Source organism: Macrobrachium nipponense, chromosome 1, assembly GCF_015104395.2.
Source record: "Macrobrachium nipponense isolate FS-2020 chromosome 1, ASM1510439v2, whole genome shotgun sequence".
Lineage (NCBI taxonomy): Eukaryota > Metazoa > Arthropoda > Malacostraca > Decapoda > Palaemonidae > Macrobrachium > Macrobrachium nipponense.
In genome coordinates this window covers 117,335,918-117,360,917 of record NC_087200.1, presented here as the reverse complement: position 1 = coordinate 117,360,917, position 25,000 = coordinate 117,335,918, and the positions used below count along the sequence as shown (strand labels likewise).

The 25,000-nt window shown below is 38.8% G+C and overlaps 1 protein-coding gene across 6 annotated transcripts in view; it reads left to right on the top strand.

The window, feature by feature from the left end:
• The window catches only part of LOC135219576 (sodium- and chloride-dependent glycine transporter 2-like), a 145,836-nt gene that overhangs the window by 113,279 nt on the left and 7,557 nt on the right, over positions 1 to 25,000 (top strand). For all 6 annotated transcript variants that reach the window (XM_064256458.1, XM_064256456.1, XM_064256454.1 and 3 more), the window contains exons 5-7: positions 178 to 379; positions 725 to 918; positions 2,447 to 2,630. In XM_064256458.1, coding sequence (XP_064112528.1) covers positions 178 to 379; positions 725 to 918; positions 2,447 to 2,630 — 580 coding nt within the window. The remainder of the gene's footprint in view (positions 1 to 177; positions 380 to 724; positions 919 to 2,446; positions 2,631 to 25,000) is intronic.

Sequence of the window (25,000 nt, the reverse complement as noted above, 5' to 3'; positions counted from 1 at the left end):
ACTACAGGGTGAATCTTAGAACTTGTAACACCCCATGATACAGGCAACAAAGTCCTTAAGTTTGAAGCTAAACTTAACCCTTGTCAATAGTATGGATGTTTGTTACTTTTATTGACTGTTTTATGTAATTTAATAGCCCTTTCCCCCTTCTATTCTATTATTATTTTTAACTCGCAGAATGCTACTCGGAGGAAGAAGCCCTTGTCTGCCAGAACAATTCCCTCTTCTTCTACAACAAAACATGCCTCACGGCTGACCAATACTGTGGGGTTGCTAATCTCCGCGCTCACAACCTGACCCACTGCCACCATCCAACTGAGGGAGCTTTAGCAGCTAGTTCAGTTATTAACAAAATCTCTCCAAGCGAGGACTTCTTTTTGTGAGTGAGCCTTTGGTAAAGTGATAACAAAATGTATAGAAAAACGTACCAAAAATTGTTCGAACATCATTTCTGGTTAACTTGATGTCTTTTACTAGTAGTGGTTCCTTCTTTTGAGAAGACATTCCTTTCTGCCCTTTTCTTTATTTACCTCTAGCTGGACAAGGAAAAAGCATTCTACCTGAACCAATGTTCCGTTGGATTTCCTAATCATTCATTTCCAGTATTTGAATAAAGGACACTGATAATCTTTTTTCTTGTAGTATAACTATCGCACGCATCTAAGCTTACAAAAATATCTTACGTCCAGATTTCGAGTAACTTTTGCTGCCCTGTGTCTTTCAGGAATCGCATGCTGCATGTCACAGGCAAGACCTGGGATGACCTTGGTGTCCTGCAGTGGGAGTTGGTGGGTTACCTGGCCCTTTCGTGGATCCTGGTCGGCGCCAGCCTCTTCAAGGGGATTAAGAGTCTTGGAAAAGTAGTCTATTTTACTGCTACTTTTCCATATCTCATTCTTATCGTCCTCTTTATCAGAGGTTAGTTCTTCAACTTGAATACGTTTTTCTCCAACTACTGTCAATTTCTTTTACTTGAATACGTTTTTCTCCAACTACTTTCAATTTCTTTTAAACTACAGCGTAGTCTTCTTTTCCAATGTTGTTCCTACATTAAGAGATCGGTTGCCTGATGCGCCTTCTCCACTGCCTTCTATCAAAGGCATCACCCTAAAACAAACCTCTTCTCTCCATATCTTCCTTCACTTTATCTCGCTGTCTTATTCTCTGTCTCCCTCTCGATCTTCATTTCTTTAACAGGTTCCTCCCAAGCCCCCTGCACTCCCTTCTCGTCATCCATCCTCAACACATGCCCATGCCATATCAATTGTGCCTCTCGTATCAACCTCTGTAATCTTTACTAAGCCTGCCCTTCTTATTTCCATCCTTTTCCAATCTCTCAAGCAGCGATATTTCCATAATCAACCTCAGCATTCTCATCTCCGTTCCTGTTTTCTTCTTAGAGTACATATTTCCGATCCATACATTAACACTGGTCTCACATCCTCCCTCTTAGTTTACAGTAGATCCTATGTATTTACACTTTTCTGCCTAATCTATAATCGCGACTCTTCTTTCTCGTACTTTTATTCTGTCTCTATCTTCCCTACTGCTCACCAGAACCTCTGGTTTTATTCACATTCATCTTTGAACCTCCCCTCTCTTAAAGGCTTTTGCCACTTTCCAACCCTTTTCTGTGGGTCCTCATTTTCAGCAGTAATCACCAGATCATCGGCGTAAAACAACCCCCACAGCTCTTCATTTCCGATCTCTTCACTCAACACATCCATGACCAGCACTAACAAAAATGGGCTTAATGCTAACCCCTGGTGTAATCCAACACTAACTTCAGTTTTCTGTTCCCCAACTGCCGTTATTACTTTTGTGCATAGCATAATCGATAATTAGACGTCACATCATACATTAACGGTTAATGAATAATAAGAAATCTGAACCACTTCCATCATACAGCTGGAAATTTTTTAAAGAGATATTCATATAATGAATAAAGTAACATCACTAAGTTAATGATAAAATGCTGAGCAAGGTAATTAGCTTAAATAACTTTCAAATTTAAACACTGAATTTTAATAAAATAATCTTTTAAGTTAGAGGATGTTCACTATCAAATGGCGATTATAAAAAGTGGAAGAAATATAAATGCGCAAAAAACCGGAATGTGTTCTTATTCTGATTAATCCTTTAAGAATTCATCAAAATAAGGCCTTACATCCTATTCTTTGCAGATGTTACGAAACTAACTAATGACTGCCAAATATTTTCTGTGATTTTTGAACACCACTGACGTCGTAGGAATAATTGCATGAACAAAATCACTCAATCTTTACCTCCAGCGAGGTCACGTTTTTTGTTCGTTTGTATGCTAAAAATTCGTTTTCTTTTGGTAAAAAATATGGCACCCGGAGGCTTAACATTATGTACAAGAACATTAGTAGAAAAAAACCCTTATATGCATATCAATAAGAAAAACTCATTCTATTCCTCACAGGTCTTACACTGGAAGGCTCTTACAAAGGAATAGAATTCTACATTCTAAAATTCGACGTCACGAGACTCATGGAGGTGGAAGTGTGGGGCGATGCCGCAGTACAAATATTCTACTCAGCTGGAATATGTTTCGGAAGTCTCATTACACTGTCCTCCTATAACAAATTCAACAACAACTGTATGAGGTGAATACAGCTCTAAATTTTTCTTCGGGTGCTATACTTCCTTCAAGTTGGCAAGTCTTTGGGTGTAGGGAAGTACCGTACGCATGTATGCAAGTCACACACACACACACACACACACACATATATATATATATATATATGGGACTCGTAGGAATGCGCAACAGAAAACTAAATCTGACTTCATCAAAAGAAAGATCTTATGAAGTCTAGTTTATAAACAGAAATTAAGACTTAGTGCCGAGATTAGATTTCAATGGGAAATGTAAGGAAAACTCTAAGGATCAAATTCAAAGGGGTATATTTACAGACTAATTACTCTATGACGTATTCAAGGTGCTAGTAAGGGCGCTACTTATTATGAGAACAGCTGCTTGTAGCACTGGAAACACGTGTTCGGGATCCGATGCGTGCCGAGGACTTGGAGCGTGGATATGGAGGTAAGTGCCTAGCATAAGATAAGGAGAGGACCTCTCACAGCAGGAATGAAGGAGATAGGATACCTGAAAAAAGGGTATTTCTCTAAAAACACGTGTGTTACACACCAAGGATTGAACACCAAATATTCAGACTTGCTTTAATATAAATCTTATGTTCTCAGAATTCCTTCAAAGGGCAAGAAATGACTGAATTACTTCACAGATCGTTATTGTATTGAATGGGAGGACGTGCAACACACACCAAATTACGTTATCTCCCTTAGTGAAGTTTTTTAGCACCGCAATGAGCACTATTAAACCAAAGACAGGGAATCACAGCACTTAAATTGGATTAGTTTTTATAGAACAAGGGCTCGCCTGTGGGAGTTGACAAGGGATCACAGTGAAGGAGCGCATAAGCACAGACATAGAAAAACAAAGAAATAAATACAGAAAGAGACAAAAGGTGACTGCCAATTAACTAGCACTTTACCGTATTCGGTTATTGGATTCTGCTTTGTTCCCAATTTGTCAGGCACCGATCAGAGTAAGTAACCAGTGAAAAATAAGGACAGCGACGAATGGGGGAGGAGCTGGTTGGTTCCTGCCTTCGACTCATGAGTGGAGGGTCCGAGACGGACTGAGGACTGAGATTTGCTCATTGACCCCTTTTATCAGCTTCGTCTTGCCCTCTGGTAGTTTCTCATTAAATTTCGGATTTTGGATGTCGACAAATCGTTTTCAGTAAGAGCGGGCAAGCGGCAGAAAGAAAACAAAAAAAAAGGATAATGTATATCGGAAACTCACAGAATAGCGAGAGAAAGACATGCCTTACCAGTTTCTTTATCAAATTTTACATTACTGAATGGCAAAATGGAGTAAATATATGAGTTTTTATCACATTATCATGATTCATATACATGCATTAAGCTACAAATGTCCTTTAATATCCAATTTGCTCTACCTCGGAATTAACATATTTTCATACAAGTTAACTGAAGGGGAATCTTTTCATTGATGATAATTTCGTCTTCTAGTGGATTTGAACCAGCGGAATGAGGCGAAATCAGGACTTCAGTGACGTTGGCAGAGTCGGTAAAGTCACTTAAGTCCTGATTTCTCTTCAGTAAGCTAGTTCAAATCCACAAGAGGACAAAATTATTATCAACTAAAAAATTCCCCTTCAGTTAACATAGTGAATTGGATATTAAAGGACACTGTAGCTTAATGCACACACACACACACACACACACACACACACACACACACACATATATATATATATATATATATATATATATATATATAAAGGTTTTTGCCACAAAGGAAAAAATGAAAAGCGAGATAGCCAAGTAATTTCGGTCAAGAGCGACCCTTTACTCAGGCACAACTGAGTAAAGGTTCGCACTAGACCGAAAGTGCTAGGCTATCTCGCTTTTCATTTTTTCCTTCGTGGCAAAAACCTTTATTTATACATAGCATCATGTTTTATATACTTCGTGATCAAGTTATTCATATATACATACATACATATATATATATATATATATATATATATATATATATGAATAACTTGATCACGAAGTATGTAAAACATGATGCTATGTATAAATAAAGGTTTTTTGTTTTTGCCACAAAGGAAAAAATTAAAAGCGAGATAGCCAAGCACTTTCGGTCTAGTGCGACCCTTTACTCAGTTGTCCCTGAGTAAAGGGTCACACTTGAACGAAAGTGCTTGCTATCTCGCTTTTCATTTTTTCCTTCATGGCAAAAACCTTTATTTATATATAGCATTATATATTATATATTTATATATTAATATATATAATATATATATATTATAATATATATTATTATATTATAATATATATATCATAATGATAAATAATATTGCCAAGACCAGGAAGAACATTCTTAATTATTTGTGCTTTTGAGGTATAAAACCTTATCACCAAGCCGAAAAATTGAGGATAAGAAATCACTGAAATTACAATAAAATGAATTGCCTTACTAAAATCTTCAGTAAAAATGCTGACAAAACACGAAACGAACTGCAAATAAAAACTAAAAAATTAATCACAAAATTACTATAAAAAAATGCAAAACAAAAATAAGGTGAAATGTAAAACTACCACACCCAAAGTAAAATGGCTAATGACCCACTTGTGTCCCTACTATGAAATCACACGATAGCTAGTTGAATACCATGAGTTGTTCAATTTCAGTTTCATCCTCTTAATAACCATCAACTCTAAAATTAAAAGGTCCAGTCTATTTGAACAAAAAGACAGTACTCTAAAATCCAAGTCAGTGAAAGGATGGTCCTGTGCTAACCCTAGTTCGAACAGAAAGACCTCTGTTTCAAAATTCTGTCTGAGCTAGCGGGAACGTATGGCAGACCACACTGCAAACAGGTAAAGAAGTAAACAACACACGAATCAAGGTCCACAGGAAGAATACGCTTCTCCGTCAAAAGTGATCTTATTGTAAAAGGGTTAGCAAAAACAAACCTGAAACTAACTTGAAAAAAACTATGCTTAAGTAATTCTTGTAACTTTTTTCAGACCATGTAGTTACTATGACTGGTCTAAGACAAAAATTCTCATGTAGAAATTTTTTCACAACTTTATAAAATACAAATATGGAATAAGAATTCTCAGAAAAATAATTCAGGAGGAAGACCATGTCTTGATGAAATATCCCATATTTGTATTTTACAAAGTTCTGAGAAAATTTTCTACATGAGAAATTTTGTCCCAGACCGGTGTAGTACAGTGCTGCTAGTAAAGATGTAAGTACATTAAACTGCCTTTCTTTAGTCATAGTAGCTACAAGGCATGAGGTAGGCAGTTAGTGTAAAGGACCTCAGATTTGTATAGTTAGGAAAAATATAATGTACTTTCAAAAATTTTTATTTGTTCCTATACGATATCCAAACCCTCGGTCCTTTACAATAGGAAGACTCACTGGTTGGAGGGAGGAATCTGAGCGAGTCTCTAGAACTGACGACCTCACCACACCTGGGCGATTCCTCTTGGTCGAAAGAGTGAGGATGAATGACCTGCCTCTGACACACTGATCGGAGCCTAAGACTACAAGATCAAAAGTCAGACCTCTGGGTTTTTCCAAATGAGTGAGGAACTGTAATTCATACAAAAAAGCAATGAGGAACATAAAGAGTCGAAGGCATTAAGGCAAACATACGAGACGTTCCTGCCTTATTGCCCACATCTCCTTCTCCCCTTGCTTGAGGAATCAAAAAATACAAAATCTAAGGCAAAGAGGATCATGAGTGATTCAACCTGTCGAAACAGATGCTGAATGATTCGACATCCATGACGAAGTCATGACATGATAACCTGCCTTTTGAAGGATGATGCCGAAGACTATCCATGCAACACGTCTATCTTCTTTGCTACTGCCTGATGCAGTCTTGAAAAACAAAAACTCTTCTGATAACTCTCATAAGGGCTCGAACGTGCAGAACAAGAGTCAGCGTCCAGAGGCCTGAGGCCACTGGGATGGCAAGACAGAGAAAAAGTTTCTCATCGGTATTAGAATCTCAACTGACGAGAAACAATACTACTTATGTGACAGACTAAAGCGAGTGTGTACTCATGTCTTTCACAGTTGAATTGGAAAGAAGTTAACTTTCAAAATACTGACAGAGAAAAGTCCTGTTAATAACGAGGATGGTTCTAATCCCTGAAACTTACAGAGGACTGAAAGAGAACTTCAATTATTTCATTGCTGTTCAGCAAAAAGATCTGTGACTGCAATGAAGGCTGGAAGTCTTTAGCTGTGTAACACAGGGATGTACTGCCAGCACAAACAACTTCACTGCGAAGACTGGTTTAGGGAGGAACTCTTCTCTTTAACCTGATCTATCGCACTCCAGGGCAGACGAAGCCTTCAAACATTTACTCCAATTCGGAGTGAACAACTAGTAGTTGAACACTTTACAAATTAGAAAATGTATATAGAAGACAAAAAAAACACTGTATTTGTCTGAAAAACCATTCTGAATCATCACAGTGGCCTATGGGTCAATTGTGATAAAGCACGAGACTTACAGACTTCTGTTTGTATTGTTTGTCTGTATGGTGTTTTTACATTGCATGGAACCAGTGGTTATTCAGCAACAGGACCAACGGCTTTATGTGACTTCTGAACCACGTCGAGAGTGAACTTTTATCACCAGAAATACACATCTCTAACGCTTCAGTGGAATGCCCGAGAATCACACTCGCGGCCACCGAGGTGAAGGCCAAACAGACTTCTCTTATACCATGAGGTAAACTGAAAGATGATATTGAGTCTAATGAGACATATCTCTGTCTGGTAATTCTTGCAATGGCAAATGTGGAGCACTTGACACGAACCATAAGTGACAGTCTTAAATACAATGGGTCAAGCGCCACTTTTTTAAATATGAGAAAAATGCTCTTAAAGTTCAAACAATACCTCCACTTCTAGGAAACATATCAATTTCAACCAAGTACCATATGAAAGCCCTGCCCTTCAGAATGTTTTGACCCAAAAGAAAAAAAATATGTGGTGCACTTGCCTGCAAGCACGTGAAATGTCGCCCCCCCCCCCCCCCCCCCTTCAGATTGTGTAAAAACATGCAATAGTGCTTTAAGCATACATAAACAGTGTTACCTGAAGTCAATACACCTTCCTTGTACTACAGTAACAAGACCAACATCAATACAGCAATAATAACGATAAAAATAATTTAACCGTAAATAGTAATAATCAATAATAGCTCATAGTTCATTATTAATTTATTATTATTAATTTAATAAGTTAATAACTGAAAATAGGTGAAGGAGAAGGCAAAAAGGCAGTGTGTATTGTAAAAACTAGTGGAAATACTGTTACTAGTGAGAATACTGTACACTTACCAATACAACAATCACGGCCAGACATACATGTTGTTTTGGATAGACTGGCTGGGACTCTCACAGGAAGTTTGTATGGTGTGTGATGATTGATCACTGAGACGCTTACTAAGGGGAAATTTTCAGATTGGAATGAATTCCAGTGTTTACAATAACACTGCCGCAAAAAAAATGGTCAAGGAATGCCTTTACATAGAGGCATAATGCTGATCAATAGGAGAGCAGGATCTTATGGCGGTGACTAGCATCAGGAACCAATGGGAGAGCGGGAGGATGGTGGTGAGTCTACTCAGTTGGCGGCGCGCGAGTTTTAAAATTGCTATCGGTGGTCTGGGCAAATCTCGGGACTTTACAGCAACCTTTCGTAACCTGAACTATTTTCGTATGTAGAGCCAAAAAAATCTTCATATTTGCTTTTGTAACTTGAATTTTTTGCAAGCTGGGACTTTTGTATGTCGAGGTACCACTGTGTGTGTGTGTGTTATATATATATATATATATATATATATATATATATATATATATATATATATGTGTGTGTGTGTGTGTGTGTGTTCCCCCCGTATTCTCGTTCTCCTATTCGCGGATCACTGATTCGCGGATTTCTCTCTGGGCCATGTTTACCCATTATTTGCGGGGGATTTGCCTATTCCCAGGATTTTCTGGTGAAAATCATCACCAATTAGTGTATTTTGATGTTATTTTCATGACTTAATGCATTTTTATGGTACAAAAATGATTTACTAATTTTCAAATATTAATACTGATTAATACTGTATTAGTTAGTTTAATAAGATTACATGATATAACATAGTAAAAATAATAATTCTCTCTCTCTCTCTCTCCTACAGAGATGTATGGTTTTTTGTAGGATAAATAATTTAATTCATATTTTCAAATATTAATATTAATGTATACAGCAATAACATCAATTCATTAAAGAAAATACTATAGTGAATTAGTAAGATTTTAGTTTATAAATTTGAAAAATTATGTAAGAATGAAGGAAATCCCAGTCTTCTCTCTCAAACTCCAGGTACTAAAACTTTCAAACATATCAAGTAATGGGGACGGAGGTGGAGGAGCTGTTGTGTTGTTGCCACGAAGTGTTCAGGCAATTTCTCTCACTCTCTCATTTACTGAGACTCGAGAATTTTTATAGTACATGTACTATTTGTTTTTAATACTTTCAAATAATAATAATAATATTAATATAACTGTAATTACAAAATTCATATTATGTGATAGTATTTTAAAGAAATACAATAATCTATCCATTTCACTCTTTTAATTAAGGATAACTCCTCTCTCTCTCGCTCTCTCTTTTGCCACACAGGATATGTATGCCATAGTGGTAACTCCCTCCCTCTGTTTCGCTGGAAGCAATTTAAGTATTTTCTGAGAGAACAGAGAGATAACCACACACACACTCTCTCTCTCTCTCTTTACTGAGAAGAAAGAATTTTTATGGTACTAGTATGTAAAATGTTTATTGATATTTTCTGTTGTTAATAATAATAATAATAATAATAATAATAATAATAATAATAATAATAATAATAATAATATATCACCCTATCCGTTCTGATACCATAGTCCCATAGGATCTTTGCCTGATCGTTTTCTATCACTCCTTCAGGTTGGTGCTCGTACCACTTTTTACTGCAAGGTAGCTGATGTTTCTTGCACAGGCTCCAATGGAGGGCTTTTGCCACTGAATCATGCCTCTTTTTGTACTGGTTCTGTGCAAGTGCCGGGCATTCACTTGCTATGTGGTTTATGGTTTCACTTTTCGTATTGCACTTCCTACATATGGGAGAGATGTTATTTCCGTCTATCGTACTTTGAACATATCTGGTTCAGGCCCTAAGAACCAGATATGTTCAAAGTACGATAGACGGAAATAACATCTCTCCCATATGTAGGAAGTGCAATACGAAAAGTGAAACCATAAACCACATAGCAATTGAATGCCCGGCACTTGCACAGAACCAGTACAAAAAGAGGCATGATTCAGTGGCAAAAGCCCTCCATTGGAGCCTGTGCAAGAAACATCAGCTACCTTGCAGTAATAAGTGGTACGAGCACCAACCTGAAGGAGTGATAGAAAACGATCAGGCAAAGATCCTCTGGGACTATGGTATCAGAACGGATAGGGTGATACGTGCAAACAGACCAGACGTGACGTTGATTGACAAAGTCAGAAGAAAGTATCACTCATTGATGTCGCAATACCAGGGACACCAGAGTTGAAGAGAAAAGAGAGGGAAAAATTGGATAAGTATCAAGATCTGAAAATAGAAATAAGAAGGATATGGGATATGCCAGTGGAAATCGTACCCATAATCATAGGAGCACTAGGCACGATCCCAAGATCCCTGAAAAGGAATCTAGAAAAACTAGAGGCTGAAGTAGCTCCAGGACTCATGCAGAAAAGTGTGATCCTAGAAACGGCACACATAGTAAGAAGAGTGATGGACTCCTAAGGAGGCAGGATGCAACCCGGAACCCCACACTATAAATACCACCCAGTCGAATTGGAGGACTGTGATAGAGCAAAAAAAAAAAAAAAAAAAAAAAAAAAAAAAAAAAAAAAAAAAAAAAAAAATAATAATAAAACTGTAATTACAAAATTTGTATGTGGAAGTATTTTAAAGAGATAAAAATTACCTTTCCATTTCACTTACGTAAGGATAACTCCTCTCTCTTACTGTGATAAGAGAATTTTTATGGTAGATGCATGTGTTTATTAATATTTTCAAATAATAATAATAATAATAATAATATAACTAACTTCAAAGGACAATTCTTCCCTTCGTCTTTTTCTGTATCAATTTCCCTACCTTCTCGTGAGTCCAGTGACGCTCGGAGGTGGGAAGCTGTCAAAATTGGTCAAGTAACAGTGCCATACAATGGTCAATGTATTTAATGGTTTTTATGCAATCTTTCTCTCTCTCTCTCTTACTGAGGAGATTCTTTTTATGGTACATGTATGTAGTAAGTTTATTATTAAGGTTTTCCAATAGTAATACTATATGTGTAATAATAATACTATAAATGTAATTACAAAATTCACGTGTGAGTATTTTGAATACAATAATCTTTCCATTTCACTCTTTTAAATACTGTAAGGACAACTCTCTCTCTCTCTCTTGGCTGCAAGTGTTAGAAGTACGTACGTATATACCTTTAAGGGTACTAATGTTTAGGATTACTTTGAAATTATATTGATACAGTCTCTAAGATTAATACATTAATAAGATAATTCAAGGTAAATTTGATGCAGGATGTTACATAAGGTTTACATTTGGTGTTTCTGTTTCTTCCTTCTCTCTCTTTCTCTCTCTCTCAGCAAAAGAATTGATAAACAAACATAATTGTTCAGTCCTGTCTTTCTCCCTTCTCTGTAATAGATATATGTATTTATGGGAGGGGAAATAAGTGTTGCCTACAGAAGTTCCTTTCAATCTATTGATATCGTAAGAAGTTATTCTCTCTCTCTGTTATTGGCTGTTTATATATTTCTAATGGTCAAATGTTTAAGATGACTTTGGAATTATATTAATAATACCAAATCAATGGTATCTTTGATGTAGGATGATACTTTAAGTATACATTTGTTATTTGAACTTTCAAGATAGGCAGATATGGGCATTTTTAGAGGGGAGTTCTAACTATTCGCGGGTCCCTGGTACATATCCCCCGCGAATATATATATATATATATATATATATATATATATATATATATATATATATATATATTATTTTGTCTGTCTGCCTGCCTACATTTTGTAAATCTAAAAAACTACTGAGTCTAGAGAGCTGGAAATTGGCATTTTGATCAACTACCCTCAAATTATCAAACAAACAAAATTGCAACCCTCTAGCCTCAGTAGTTTTTATTTTTTGTTAAATTTAACCATTATTAAGAATAAAGAAAGTATCTTTGAACAAGTGAAGGGAGATGCTCATATGAATGCAGCCATTATAACAAAGTAGCATAGAGGTCTCACTGTCAAGATGGAGATTATTGTTGATCTGGCTCGAAGATAAGAGCCAGCAGTGAATTCCAGTAAGCCTTAGTGTGATTCAAGAGAAGGCTAGAAGGTTATGTGAAACATTAAAAAGTGAAAGCAGGAAAGGGAGAGCAAGTAAATTGTTTGTGGTGAGTAAAGGTTGGTTTAATTGCTTTATGGTTCAAGCTAGTTTGCATAATCTTAAGGTGCAAGGTGAAGCTGCTAGTGTTGATGAGGAAACAACAAAAAATTCCCTAGTGGGTTGGCTAAGATAATTAGGGAGGGGGGTTACTTACATAAGCAAGTGTTTAATGTGGATGGGACAGCCTTATCTTGGAAGCTTATGCCTGGCCATACATAATCTCAAAGGAGGAGAAGTCAGCTTCTTCTTCTTTCCAGCTTGTTCCCATTTTTATATGGGGTCGCCATTTCAGATGAGCCGTTTCCATCTATTTCTATCCTGCACTTCTGCCTCATCAATTCCCTTCTCATGTAAGTCTCCTCTCACACAGTCCTTGCATCTCTTTCTTGGTCTCCCACTTCTTCTTCTTCTTCCATGCACCTCCACCCCCATAGTATGTCTCCCAGCGTGTTCCTCATCTCTCCTCAACAGGTGTCCATACCATCTCAGCCTCCCCTCCTGCACTTTCTTTGATACTTCCACCACCTTAGTCGACCCCCTAATGTAGTCGTTTCTGATCCTATCCTCTCTTGTCACCCCAGACATCCACCTAAGCATTCTCATTTCTGCCACATCCATCTTCTTCTGCTCTGTTTTTCTCATACTTGCTGTTTCCGTACCATACAGCACTGCTGATCTTACCACTGTCTTGTGAAATTTTCCTTTTAACCTAAGCGGTACTCTTTTGTCACAAAGAACTCCAGAGGCCGCTCTCCAGTTGTTCCAGCCTGCCTGTACCCGATGTTTTACTTCTTCTTCCATACTTCCTCCAGCGTTAAAAAAAGATCCCAAATACTTAAAACTTATCAACTCTCCTTATTTGCTCTCCACCAAGCTGAATACTTTATCATCCCCCTCAGTGGTGGTACACATATATTGTCTTAGATCTACTTAACTCATTCCTCTGTCCTCCAGTACTTGTCTCCATCTTTCCCATTCCACTTCCAGATCTTCCCTGCTCTCTGCACACAGAACAATATCATCCGCATACAATATGTTCCATGGTACTGCCTACCTTACTTCCTCTATTATAACATCCATCACTATGTTAAAGATAAATAGGCTCAGAACCGACCCCTGGTGTAATCCTACCCTCACCTCAAAACCTTCTGTCTCCCCAACACTGCTCCTCACTCTGGTAAATATATTCCGGTACATCTCTTGTATCAATCGCACATACTTCTCTGGCACCATCTTCTCCCTCAGACTCCTCCATACCTCTTGTATCGGGACTAGGTCATAAGCCTTTTCAAGGTCAATGAATACCATATGTAGGTCCCTTTGTCTTTCCCCGAATTTCTCCATTATTTGCCTCAGACAAAATATACCATCTGTTGTTCCCCTTCCCTTCATAAATCCCATCTGCTCTTTACCTATTTGTACTTCTTCTCTCAGTCTAGCATCTATCATCCTTTCCAGTATCTTCAAAGTGTGGGACATCAATTTAATGCCCCTATAATTACCTCCCTCTTGGACATCGCCTTTCCCTTTAAAAATTGGGATCAATATACTCCCACGCCACTCATTTGGTATCTTTTCCTATTCAAGGATCTTTATCAAAAGATCGTACAGTATATCCACTCCTTCATCTCCTAATGCTTGTTACGGTGTCGAAATATCCTGGCAAGGGTCGACACAATGTTACGGCCACTGAGAGAGGTCCGCTTCAGGTTCGATATGAAATAATAAAAAAAAATATATTTCAACACCAACAGTTGAAACTGGGGATATGAATATAGAAAGAAACACTAATATGGATGGATGGATGGATTATGAAATTTAGGGACAAGCCCAAGCACTGGGACCTATAATGGTCATTCAGCGCAAAGGTTTATTTACAAGCTTACTAACAAAGGTAAATGCAGAATGGTATCTCCTATTTACATAAAAAGACAGAATCTTACACTGCATGAACTGGGGGAACAGTGAGGCAATTCAAATACTTGCTAGTCAATTTGGTAATTCAAAGCGATGGCTTCTCCAAAAGTAGAGCGGCAATTGCAGACGTCCTCTTGACTCCGCATTGCAGAAACTAGTCTACTTGAAAGGCAGGAACTACCCAAAACCTCTAGCAGGACCTTTTCTCCTCTGAAGTCTGCTCGACGTCGAGATAACACGAGATAATTCGTCCACTCCTGAAGTCGACTAGACCAATATCCAACCAACTCTCGAACAACTCTTCTGATCCTTCGTTGGTTCCTTTTTCTCGTATCTCACGGATGATCTCTGCTGCTGCTGATCTCTCACTGATAATCTGATCTGTGGCTCTTACTGAGGATATCTCTCTGTGACTAACTGGAGTCTCTCTTTTACAATCTCTCTCTTCTCCTCTCCGTCCGTTGTATTTATACGGCACTCTGGGGGCGGAGCCTACGGCGAACGTCACAGACTCGCGAGATTTCTAGAAATTCTTAGATGAATCTAGACGAGGTATTGCATCAGAAATCGCGGCATTTCTCCCGCCACTTAGGCGTGTGTTGCACTCCACAACACGCCCGACGATTCCAGAACAGCCGCGAGAAACGGCACCTCCAACACGGGCGTGAAAGCCTCCTTACTGCCGAACTTCTCGAAAATGCGTTCTCCTTTCCTTTATCTTTCTTTGCTAGGAAGCAATTACCATCACATGGCCACCCCCCCCCAAAAGAGAAAAAAAATGAAATCAACTGATTTAATTTTTTTCTAAAGAGAAACAAGAATTGAACAGCAGGGAACAATTCTGCATAAAGCTTTAACCCAGTCAAACACGCACGCTTCTCCACACACACTCACTCGTGCGATAACAGAAAATGGTTATTAGGCTACTCATTCTGAAAAAACTAGAGAGGCTATCTGCTATAACGTTATCCTTCTCTCTTACTTTTTCTGTTTTCTGAACTGATTAAAACTTATAAATACTAAAACACCTCTTGTGTTTTTCTCAAAACTGAACTCACTCAGTAATAAAACTGTTACACGGGCGGAGGCCACGGCACGGGGCGTTGTTTATAATTCTGAAGCAAATTTACATTCATTGCCTTTGCTCTACTCTTACCCACATTAACTCTATAATGTATACTTCCCCTCTTCTAATACTGAATAAAGACCTTCATACTTATAAGGTAAAAATGGACTTTCTCTCGAGACTAGTACTAAAACTTTATCTCTTACACACAAACTTCTCTCTTTTGCTCTAAGATCATGTCTTCCTTCAGTTCCCCCTTGACTTCCGTTCAGGTTTTCTTCGCTAAGTGCCAAGCACTTCCGTTCTCCTCCGCTAGTTGCCAAACATCTCTTAGATTGTTTTTATAATACTCAAGGTTAGTTATGCAATCATCTCTACCCTTACTTCTAGGCAAAGGTCCGAACATATTTATAATTACATTATCAAAAGATTCGCCTACCGAAGGAATATTACACAACTGAACTCTGGGAATTACTTGCAACGGTTTCCCGGCAATTTGATATTCATGACAGCTGAAAACATACCTCTTTACATCATTTTTCATTTTAGGCCAAAAGTACGCCCTACTAATACACTTGAAAGTTTTATTTACTCCTAAATGTCCTTTCTCATCATGTGCTAACTTCAAAATTAATTCATGAAGCTTCCTAGAAACTACGAATTTTCCTGTGATTTCCCCTTCACTACTTACTTAGGACGAACATGACACGAAACTTTGTCATTTACACAAAAAGTTTCCTTACACACATCATCCAGCTCACATTCAAAAATTCGGGTTAGTGTCTCATCCTCTCTCTGCGACTTGACTAGCTCATCCTTAACCAAAATGTTTGAGCCTAATTCATCACCGTAACTAGGACTAGATACTGGTACATTTACTACGTTACTCTCGACAGCTACACCTTCCCCTTGGCTATCACTGTTAACATCGATAGAGTCCGGTCTCTCAGCCACACTCATGCCAAGATCAACCTCGCTACCTCTATCACATTCGTTCGAATCCACGAACTCACTCACGTTCGAATCCACAAACTTACTCACGTTCGAATCCACAAACTTACTCACGTTCGAATCCACGAACTTACTCACATTCGAATCCACGAACAAATTATGATCGTAGTCTATGTCTGTATCTAAGCCCGACCTAGTTACTACCATTTCAGGCACTGCAATATTCCTCACAACAGGATTCACATTCTTGGATATAGCTAAGTCATTACCGACAATAATGTCAACGCCAAACTGTCCACAACTGCAAGTTTTACTTCTCCTGACACTACCTGACTTTCTAAATTCAACTTCAACAAAGGACAAAGAACACAAGTGTTAGAAAATCCACCTAACATGACTTTCTCTTCCATATTGATTTCTGCCCTGTTCGGCACACACTCTCTTCGAATCAGTGAGACAGCAGCCCCTGTGTCTCGAAGCAAGACTACTTCTCTCGAATCTACTCCTCCAAGAGAGGAAACTACGCCTTCTGACAGAAATTCACCAAAAACTTTCCTAGTTTCTCTCAACACATCATTCCTACTTGACAAAAGGTTAACTAGAGATACTGGTTTCTTACCGTCCTTCCTTTCTGCTGCACAATTTCTCGCTAAATGCCCTTTCCCATTACATCGGAAACAAGTTAATTCTGAGCCACTAGATGCCAGTTTACTCTTACAAACCTAAGACGTATGACCAGGTTTTCCACATGTATAACAGGAATAGTCACTTTTACTCGCATTGCTATTACTAGGACCGAAACCTTTACTGCTTTGTACTCTACCAAACGAAGGATCATTTCGTTCCTTACTAACACTCAAATTATGAATTAGACTATATTCGTCAGCTAGCCTAGTTGCTCCTGCAAAAGATACTTCTCGCCTATCCTCTATATACAGTTTAATCTCAGGGGATACGTTATCTTTGAAGTTTTCTAACAACACTAAGTTCTTCAAACAATCAAAATCCACAACCTTAGCAGAAGTTAACCAATCAAAAAACAGCCTCTCTAACTTCTTACCGTATTCTACATACGTAATATTTTCATCCTTTCTCAAATTTCTAAATTTCTTACAGTACGCCTCTGGTACTAACCTATATGCGCTAAGAACAGTTTCTTACACGATATCGTAATTATCACATTCCTCCTTAGACATGCAACTATACACAGTAAGTGCCCTACCACTCAAAACTGACTGCAAATATAAAGTCCACGTTTCTTTAGGAGAACCTACTCGTTCCATTAACCCTTGAACGCCGAAGCGGTAAATAAAAAAATGACTCCCGTGTGCCAGAGGGGTTTGAGAGTGAGCGCGGAAGCGGAAAAAATATTTTTTTTTAAAAATCACAGCGCACTTAGTTTTCAAGATTAAGAGTTCATTTTTGGCTCCTTTTTTTGTCATTGCTTGAAGTTTAGTATGCAACCATCAGAAATGAAAAAAATTATCATTATCATATATAAATAATGCGATATATGATAGCGCAAAAACGAAATTTCATATATAATTGTATTCAAATCGCACTGTGCGCCAAACGGTTAGAGGTAACAAGTTACTTTTTTTTCGTTGTAATGTGCACTAAATTGCAATCATTTTGGTATATAACACATTGTAAAACGATAAAAGCAACACAGAGAAAATATTATCACAAAATGATGCATGAATTCGTAGCGCGCGGACGTAAAAAAATAATTTTTTAAAAAATTCACCATAAATAGAAATATTGTTATAGAGACTTGCAATTTGTTTCAAAATGAAGGAAAATGATTGAATATTACGATACTGTAAGAGTTTTAGCTTACACATGCAGTTTTCGACCATTTCGAAAGAGTTAAAGTTGACCGAATGTCGAATTTTTGTTTAAAATTTTTTTTTATATGCAAATATATAAAAAATGAGAAATGCTACAACCTTCCCATAATTTTTGTTATATTGTACATGTTTTTGCGCACATTTTCATATATAAAACTCTAAATATAGCGTAATATGAAAAGGCACAAATATTAGGAGAATGTGACCTACGCGTTTCGGAGATTTTCGGCCGAGAATCGGCGCGCGGACGGAATAAAAATATTTTTTTCAAATATTCACCATAAATCGAGATATTGTTCTAGAGACTTGCAATTTGTTTTAAAGTGAAGATAAATGATTGAATATTACTAGACTGTAAGATTTTTATGTTACAAATGCGTTTTTTGACCATTTCGGTTGAGTCAAAGTTGACCGATCGTAGTTTTTTTTCCTATTTATCGTACTTTATATGCAAATATTTCAAAAATGAGAAATGCTACAACCTTCCAATATTTTTTGTTATATTGTGCACATTTTTGCGCACATTTCCATATATAAACCTCTAAAAAAAGCGTAATATGAAAAGGCACAAATATTAGGAGAATGTGACCTACGCGTTTCGGAGATTTTCGGCCGAGAATCGGCGCGCGGACGGAATAAAAATATTTTTTTAAAATATTCACCATAAATCGAGATATTGTTCTAGAGACTTGCAATATGTTTTAAAGTGAAGATAAATGATTGAATATTACTAGACTGTAAGATTTTTATGTTACAAATGCGTTTTTTTTTTGGACATTTCGGTTGAGTCAAAGTTGACCGATCGTAGTTTTTTTCCTATTTATCGTACTTTTATATGCAAATATTTCAAAAATGAGAAATGCTACTTAACAATTCCAATATTTTTAGTTATATTGTGCATGATTTTTGCGCACATTTCCATATATAAACCTTTAAAAAAAGCGTAATATGAAAAGGCTCAAATATTAGGAGAATGTGACCTACGCGTTTCAGAGATTTTCGGCCGAGAATCGTCGCGCGGAGGGAAATTTTTTTTTTTTTTTTTTTCAAAAATTCACCATAAATCGAGATATTGTTCTAGAGACTTGCAATTTGTTTTAAAATGAAGATAAAGGATTGAATATTACTAGATTGTAAGATTTTTAGTTACAAATGCGTTTTTTTGACCATTTCGGTTGAGTCAAAGTTGACCGATCGTAGTTTTTTTCGTACTTATCGTACTTTATATGCAAATATTTCACAAATGAGAAATGCTACAACCTTCCAATATTTTTTGTTATATTGTGCATGTTTTTGCACACATTTCCATATATAAATCTATAAAATAAGCGTAATATGAAAAGGCACAAATATTAGGAGAATGTGACCTACGCGTTTCGGAGATTTTCGACCGAGAATCGGCACACGGAGGGGAAAAAAAATATCTTTTTCAAAAATTCACCATAAATCGAGATATTGTTCTAGAGACTTGCAATTTTTTTAAATGAAGATAAATGATTGAAATATTCTAGACTGTAAGATTTTTATGTTATAAATGCTTTTTTTTACCTTTTCGGTTGAGTCAAAGTTGACCGATCGTAGTTTTTTTCGTACTTATCGTACTTTATATGCAAATATTTCAAAAATGAGAAATGCTACAACCTTCCAATATTTTTTGTTACATTGTGCATGTTTTTGCGCACATTTCCATATATAAAACTATAAAATAAGCGTAATATGAAAAGGCACAAATATTAGGAGAATGTGACCTACACGTTTCGGAGAATTTTCGGCCGAGAATCGGCGAGCGGAGGGGAAATTTGTTTTTTTTCAAAAATTCACCATAAATCGAGATATTGTTTTAGAGACTTGCAATATGTTTTAAAGTGAAGATAAATGATTGAATATTACTAGACTGTAAGATCTTTATGTTACAAATGCGTTTTTTGACCATTTCGGTTGAGTCAAAGTTGACCGATCATAGTTTTTTTCGTACTTATCGTACTTTATATGCAAATATTTCAAAAATGAGAAATGCTACAACCTTCCAATATTTTTTGTTATATTGTGCATGTTTTTGCGCACATTTCCATATATAAACCTTTAAAATAAGCGTAATATGAAAAGGCACAAATATTAGGAGAATGTGACCTACGCATTTCGGAGATTCGCTGCCGAGAATCGGCGCGCGGAGGGAATATAAATTTTTTTTTCAAATATTCCCCATAAATCGAGATATTGTTCTAGAGACTTGCAATTTGTTTTAAAGTGAAGGTAAATGATTGAATATTACTAGACTGTAAGTAATTTGCTTACCCCAAAAAAAAAAATTTATAATATATAAATAATAAATATATTATATATGTATATATATATATATATATATCTATATATATATATATATATATATATGTGTGTGTGTGTGTGTGTGTATATATATATATATATATATATATATATATATATATATATATATACTATATATATATATATATATATATATATATATATATATATATATATATATATATATATATATATAATTTTTTTTTTATACGTAAAATATATATATTACATTCTTCGATTCTGGTACCAATACATAAATAAAAGGAATGCAGGTGACACTTCTCTTTTCGCATAATAATGATGTCTTATAAAAATTGTTTATTATTTTATCATGCACACATTCAGATATATAAAAAAATTGTAATAAATATAAAAACAACTAAATATAAAATAAATGCAGAATACTCACTCGTAATCCTGACTCTTCGTTCTATTCTTGTTTTCTCCCTCCTCCATTGAAGAGTCTTGCATTTTTTTCCACTCGACATGACGAGGTACAGGTGGAGGAGGGAGACGCGCGCTTACTGCTGATGGACCCCAGCGGCCCTGTGCGCCCTCCGCTGTCGGTTTAGGGGGCGCGCTCCAATACATGACCTTAGTGTGGTACTTTCGGTCACACTCCCCTATCCTGCAAAGAGCAACTTTGCAGATACGACAGAAGAACCGGGTGTCTCTCCTTCTGCCATTCATATGGCACACCCGGCACCGTTTCTGCCTTTGCCCTTGTAAGGCCTCCAGTATGTGTTCCCCTGGCTGCAGCCGACACGCAGGGTCCACTACCCGACGAGAAGCGGTGATGGCAGGGCCGGCAGCAAGAGGGGCGTCGTCAGCAGGGGCGGCAGCAGCAGGGGCGGCGGCAGGTCGAGCGAAGTTGGCCCTCCTATCTGCCCTTTCCTCTAGGGGCAGATCTGCAGCTCGGGGCAGGGGGTCAGTTATGGAAGGCCACTCATCGGGATCGAAGTTGATGAGGGCATTCCCAGCTACCTCTAGGAACTGTATGTAGGTCAACCTCGGAAGATTGTCACCGCGGTACCCACAGTACACTATGTAGGCATTTTGGAGGGCCAACTGAAGGATGTATTTGAGGAGCTTCTGTGTCCACCTTCTGGTTCTCCTGGCGAAGGGATAGTACTGGATGAGCTGATCAAAGAGATCAACTCCTCCCATGTGCCTGTCGTAGTGCCCAATGACGGTAGGCCGCTCGGTACGAAACTCCTCAAACACAACTCGGCCCTGTCGACGTGTCTTCTTCCGCTGTACGATCTCTTCTTGGATGGGTTCATGACTCGTCGTAATCATGGGGACGAGTCGGACACCCTTCCAACAGATGAAGACAGCGCCCTTCCACCGCCACTCTGTCTCTCCTCTTGCCAGGTGTTGAGGATGACTAGCGAACCTCTTGAGGACATTCGGGGCCCCACGCACCAACCGAAGGGTACCACTGACGTGAACACCTGCTTCATACAGTTCCTGGGCCAGGGATACCGAGTTATAATAATTATCCATAAACAGGTGATATCCCTGGTTACGGAAACGTCCCACAAGGTTGAATACAGTGTCACGCAGCGTGGAGAAGACCACGGTATACACTGAAAAGTCCACAACGTATCCAGTGTTGGCCTCGGTAATGAGAAAGAATTTCACACCATATTTCTTGGCTTCTTGGGGTTATACACTTTTATACTAAGACGTCCTTTGTAAGGCATCATCCCCTCATCCAAAGACAGGTTCTTTCCAGGAATCACGAGGTTACTACACAGCTCACGGATATAATCCAACACTGTACTCACTAAATTGAGGTGATCACTGTTATTCCGGGGTATGGCCCTTCGGTTGAAGGCGTTGAAGTACCTGTCCAACGCCAGGAAATTATCACGGGACATAACGCCAGGCACATTCGGCATACATAAAAAATAATTTCTCCTCCAATATTGCCTGACGTCGACAGCAGGTGTCATACCAAAATAAATGTGGAGCCCCAAAAAATGCGCCATGTCAATGAGGTTGCAACCCCGCCAGTAATACGACAAGGTCGTCCTCAGCTCATACCGGCAGTACCGAGCGTAGTCCACCGTCTCGTGTACCAGGTATTCCAGCAATGCCCGCGTCAGGAAAAGCTGGATGAACCCCAAAACAGTCAGGGGTACTGGTACGGTGATCCCAGGGGTTGCCGTGAAGGGGTGCAAATTAGGAGGGGTGGGGTCCTCCGTCCACCCCTCGTCACTCTCCGACGACCGACCTTCACCTTGGCTGGCGCGACGAGCCGACCTTCTACGTGCGGGCACGATATTGCACACTACCCACCCCCGTTGGCCCATCACCCTCACTTAGGCCCTCACTTTCTGTATCGTCCTCTGCTATAAAACTTGACCCCGTATCCCCACCCTCCTCCTCCTCAGATTCCCCCTCGTAAGCACTGAACCCACTGAATTCGAGCTCACTTTCGGGATGTGAGCCTCGAACGGACATTGGGGGCAGATATTCATCCTCACTTTCATCGGGACTGATGTCCTCATCACTCGATGACCATCCGCCATCAAAATGAGGACTTGCGACATGTTCCCGATCAAGCTCCGATAGATATTCATCTATGTCCCTTGGTTGGAGGCCTCCCAAATGCTTACGAATGCCCCTAAGGACGCCCACATGCTTCCTAGGGGTAACCAAAGGCATACGCTGTGTTCCTAAAACACTTTCAGCCACACGTGGCCGCACAGAAAGGCCTTGAGGCGCGGGGTCATGCTGGGTGCTTGGCCCCTCGCCAGCATCCAGGTCCAAAACTCGCCTTACACGATCCCTTCCGACGGGTAAAACGCGCCTTTCACGGTTCACACGTCGTTGAGACATATCTATGAATGTCCTGTAGCAATACAAATGCTCAAAGTCTCGCACAAGTCCAGAAAAACACGCTTTTCACGAAAGATCGCTCTCGGATGGTGCGCTACTGATGCTGGCTGGAGCGAGAAGAAGGGATATCGCGCATGCTCACCTGGGTCACGCTTCAAAACAAAACAAGGCCTTGATCCATGAACTCCCAGCATCCCCCAAGGTGTGTGATTCAAAAGTTTTAGGCTGGTAGGCCTATAAGTATTTTTCCGCGAATTTTAAAAAAAACTTTTGTATGTCGACGTAAAATACGTCCAGTCGGCACCCGACAGACAATTTATCTCGACGTAAAATACGTCCAGTCGGCGTTTAAGGGTTAACTTCTCAAAACACATGAAATATGTCGTAACATCTTCCTCATCAAACTTTGGTACTAATTTTAGCACTGCACTCATTCCTAACGTATCAGCTCCGTTTTCGTTCTTGCCTAACCGACTGATACAAGTAATTTCCCTTAACCGAGCAATTTCCAACTCATGCATACGCTCTTTCTCTCTCTCTTCCTGCTCATGCATACGTACCTTTTCTCTTTCTTCCTGCTGCATTACCAACATCTCTCTCTCTTGCTGCATTTTCATTACTTCTCTCTCTTGCTGCATTTTCATTGCCTCTCTCTTTCTCTTGCAGCATTATCATTGCTTCTCTCTCTTTCTCTTGCTGCATTTTCTCTCTCAGCCGCTCTTTCATCTCTCTCATACTTTTCTTTCTTTCTTTCTTTTCAACATACTCACGGAGATCATTCCCCTCTACACCTAGTAGCTTACCTGACTCAATAAACTCTTTCACCATCTCACTCATTCTGATTCTTTCTATATCCTCCCTGTTTCAAACTGTTAAAGTGTTGATAGCCTAAGCAAGGTCGCCACAATGTTACGGTGTCGAGATATCCTGGCAAGGGTCGACACAATGTTACGGCCTCTGAGAGAGGTCCGCTTCAGGTTCGATATGAAATAATAAAAAAAAATATATTTCAACACCAACAGTTGAAACTGGGGATACGAATATAGAAAGAAACACTAATACAGCAAAGGTTTATTTACAAGCTTACTAACAAAGGTAAATGCAGAATGGTATCTCCTATTTACATAAAAAGACAGAATCTTACACTGCATGAACTGGGGAAACAGTGAGGCAATTCAAATACTTGCTAGTCAATTTGGTAATTCAAAGCGATTGCTTCTCCAAAAGTAGAGCGGCAATTGCAGACGTCCTCTTGACTCCGCATTGCAGAAACTAGTCTACTTGAAAGGCAGGAACTACCCAAAACCTCTAGCAGGACCTTTTCTCCTCTGAAGTCTGCTCGACGTCGAGATAACACGAGATAATTCGTCCACTCCTGAAGACAACTAGACCAATATCCAATCAACTCTCGAACAACTCTTCTGATCCTTCGTTGGTTCCTTTTTCTCGTATCTCACGGATGATCTCTGCTGCTGCTGATCTCTCACTGATAATCTGATCTGTGGCTCTTACTGAGGATATCTCTCTGTGACTAACTGGAGTCTCTCTTTTACGATCTCTCTCTTCTCCTCTCCGTCCGTTGTATTTATACGGCACTCTGGGGGCGGAGCCTACGGCGAACGTCACAGACTCGCGAGATTTCTAGAAATTCTTAGATGAATCTAGACAAAGTATTGCATCAGAAATCGCGGCATTTCTCCCGCCACTTAGGCGTGTGTTGCACTCCACAACACGCCCAACGATTCCAGAACAGCGGCGAGAAACGGCGCCTCCAACACGGGCACGAAAGCCTCCTTACTGCTGAACTTCTCGAAAATGCGTTCTCCTTTCCTTTATCTTTCTTTGCTAGGAAGCAATTACCACCACAATGCTTTCCATGCCTCCACCGGAATCATGTCTGGTCCAGTTGCCTTCCCATTCTTCATCTTCTTCAG